Source organism: Babylonia areolata, chromosome 29 (genome assembly GCF_041734735.1).
Source record: "Babylonia areolata isolate BAREFJ2019XMU chromosome 29, ASM4173473v1, whole genome shotgun sequence".
In the NCBI taxonomy this organism is placed as follows: Eukaryota; Metazoa; Mollusca; class Gastropoda; order Neogastropoda; family Buccinidae; genus Babylonia; species Babylonia areolata.
This window is the reverse complement of record NC_134904.1, coordinates 11,429,080-11,431,579: the sequence shown is the minus strand read 5'-3', so window position 1 is coordinate 11,431,579 and position 2,500 is coordinate 11,429,080. Positions and strand designations below refer to the sequence as shown.

Below are 2,500 nucleotides of genomic sequence, written 5' to 3'. Positions count from 1 at the left end.
CATAATCCTAATGATGATGATGAAGATGATGATGATGATAATGATAATAATAATGACAATGATAACAGCATAAAATACTACTACTACTACTGGTGTGATGGTGGTGGTGGTGCTACTATTACTACTGCTACTACTACTACTACTACTGGTGTGAGGGTGATGGTGTAGGTGGGGGTGCTACTATTACTACTGCTACTACTACTACTGCTGCTGCTGCTGCTATTACTACTACTACTACTACTATGCACGCGCGTTGATAACGGGAGAAAACCACACTACCCATGTGCATTGATGGCCTAGAGGTAACGCGTCCGCCTAGGAAGCGAGAGAATCTGAGCGCGCTGCTTCGAATCACGGCTCAGCCGCCGATATTTTCTCCCCCTTCACTAGACCTTGAGTGGTGGTCTGGACGCCAGTTATTCGGGTGAGATGATAAACCGAGGTCCCGTGGGCAGCATGCACTTAGCGCAAGTAAAAGAAACCACGGCAACGAAAGGGTTGTTCCTGGCAAAATTCTGCAGAAAAATCCACTTCGATAGGAAAAACAAATAAAAATACTGCACGCAGGGGAAAAAAAAAAGGGGGGGGGGGGGGGGGGGGGGGGGGGGGAAGGGGGGGGGGGGGGGGGGGCGCTGTAGTGTAGCGACCCGCTCTCCCTGGGGAGAGCAGCCCGAATTTCACACAGAGAAATCTGTTGTGACAAAAAGAAATACAAATACAAATACAAACATGTTGTCCCTGCCCACGTTGCCAGGAGCTGGAGAGGTTCAAATCCCGCCTGGAGGAGAGTCAGAGCGGCTGGGGCCTGGCACAGAGGGAGCTGGTCGCCCTGGAGACAGCCTTCAGGAGGATGGAGAGGGACAAGAACGACGTCATACAGGTAGGACACTGAGACAGGAATGACGTCATACAGGTTGGACACCGAGACAGGAATGACGTCATACAGGTTGGACAGAATGGACACTGAGACAGGACTGACGTCATACAGGATGGACACTGAGACAGGAATGACGTCAAACAGGATGGACACTGAGACAGGAATGACGTCATACAGGATGGACACTGAGACAGGAATACCGTCATACAGGTAGGACAGGATGGACACTGAGACAGGAATGACGTCAAACAGGTAGGACAGGATGGACACTGAGACAGGAATGACGTCAAACAGGTAGGACAGGATAGACACTGAGAAAGGACTGACGTCATACAGGATGGACACTGAGACAGGAATGACTTCACACAGGTTGGACAGAATGGACACTGAGACAAGAATGACATCACTGAGGTAGGAGATGATGGAATGATACAGGTAGGACAGGATGGAGTTGTACATGTAATGCCTCCTCCTCTTCTTCTTTCATGTAGTGTTTTGTATCAAATCTCTGTGACTGGTGTAGATTTGCAAAGACGGGTTCGAAGGACAGGTCAATCCGTAGCAAGGACAGGTTGGAAGAACAGGCAATTCTTTGATGGGTGTGGATAAGCAAGAATAGATTGAGATTTGAGATTTGAGTTTTGAGTTCTGGGCTCTCTCTCTCTCTCTCCCTCTCTCTCTCTCTCTCTCTCTCTCTCTCTCTCTCTCTCTCTATCTCCCCCTCTCTCTCTCTTTCCCTCCATCTCTCTCTCTCTCTCTCTCTCTCTCTCACACCCTCTGTGTGTGTGTGTGTGTGTGTGTGTGTGTGTGTGTGTATGCTTTTGCATGCCGGCATGCGTGTTCGCGTGCATGTGTGCCGTTTGTCCGTCTGTCTGTCTGTCCCGTTCGTCCTTTTGTTAAAATGTATGTTACGAATGCATGATATTTCACGTTTGTAATAATTTTGTCGACTTGTAATGTAATGTAATTCTGTTTAATATGTTTGTGTGATGTACCGTATGTTTTAATTGAAAGAAAAGAACCTTCTTTGCAAGTGGAGTGATGGCCTAGAGGTAACGCATCCACCTAGGAAGCGAGAGAATCTGAGAGCGCTGGTTCGAATTACGGCTCAGCCGCCGATATTTTCTCCCCCTCCACTAGACCTTGAGTAGTTGTCTGGGCGCTAGTCATTCGGATGAGACGATAAACCGAGGTCCCGTGTGCAGCATGCACTTAGTGCACGTAAAAGAACCCACGGCAACAAAAGGGTTGTTCCTGGCAAAATTCTGAAGAAAAATCCACTTCGATATGGAAAACAAATTAAAAAAATGCACGTAGGAAAAAAAAAAAAAAAAAAAGGGTGGCGCTGTAGTGTAGCGACACGCTCTCCCTGGGGAGAGCAGCCCGAATTTCATACAGAGAAATCTGTTGTGATTAAAAAGAAATACAAATTCAAACCAAACCAAACAAAACAAACACGCGTTCTCCTCCCATCACGTGGCCCCGTGTAACTCAGCTTCCTTACTCCTCCTCCGGTAGGAGCAGAGCCAGGAGTACAAGGCCTTCAAACAGCTGGCCCGCAAGGAGAGCCAGGAGAACCGACAGCTTCTGTCCCAGCAGGTAGAAACCCTCACTTCCGAGCTG

General features: G+C 48.2%; 1 protein-coding gene across 1 annotated transcript in view; it reads left to right on the top strand.

Annotated features, from left to right (window-relative positions):
* The window catches only part of LOC143275070 (uncharacterized), a 117,795-nt gene that overhangs the window by 69,898 nt on the left and 45,397 nt on the right, over positions 1 to 2,500 (top strand). The window contains exons 13-14 of the mRNA XM_076579133.1: positions 755 to 880; positions 2,396 to 2,500. The exon at positions 2,396 to 2,500 is cut by the window's right edge and continues 74 nt beyond it. Of these exons, the coding sequence (XP_076435248.1) occupies positions 755 to 880; positions 2,396 to 2,500 (231 nt within the window). The remainder of the gene's footprint in view (positions 1 to 754; positions 881 to 2,395) is intronic.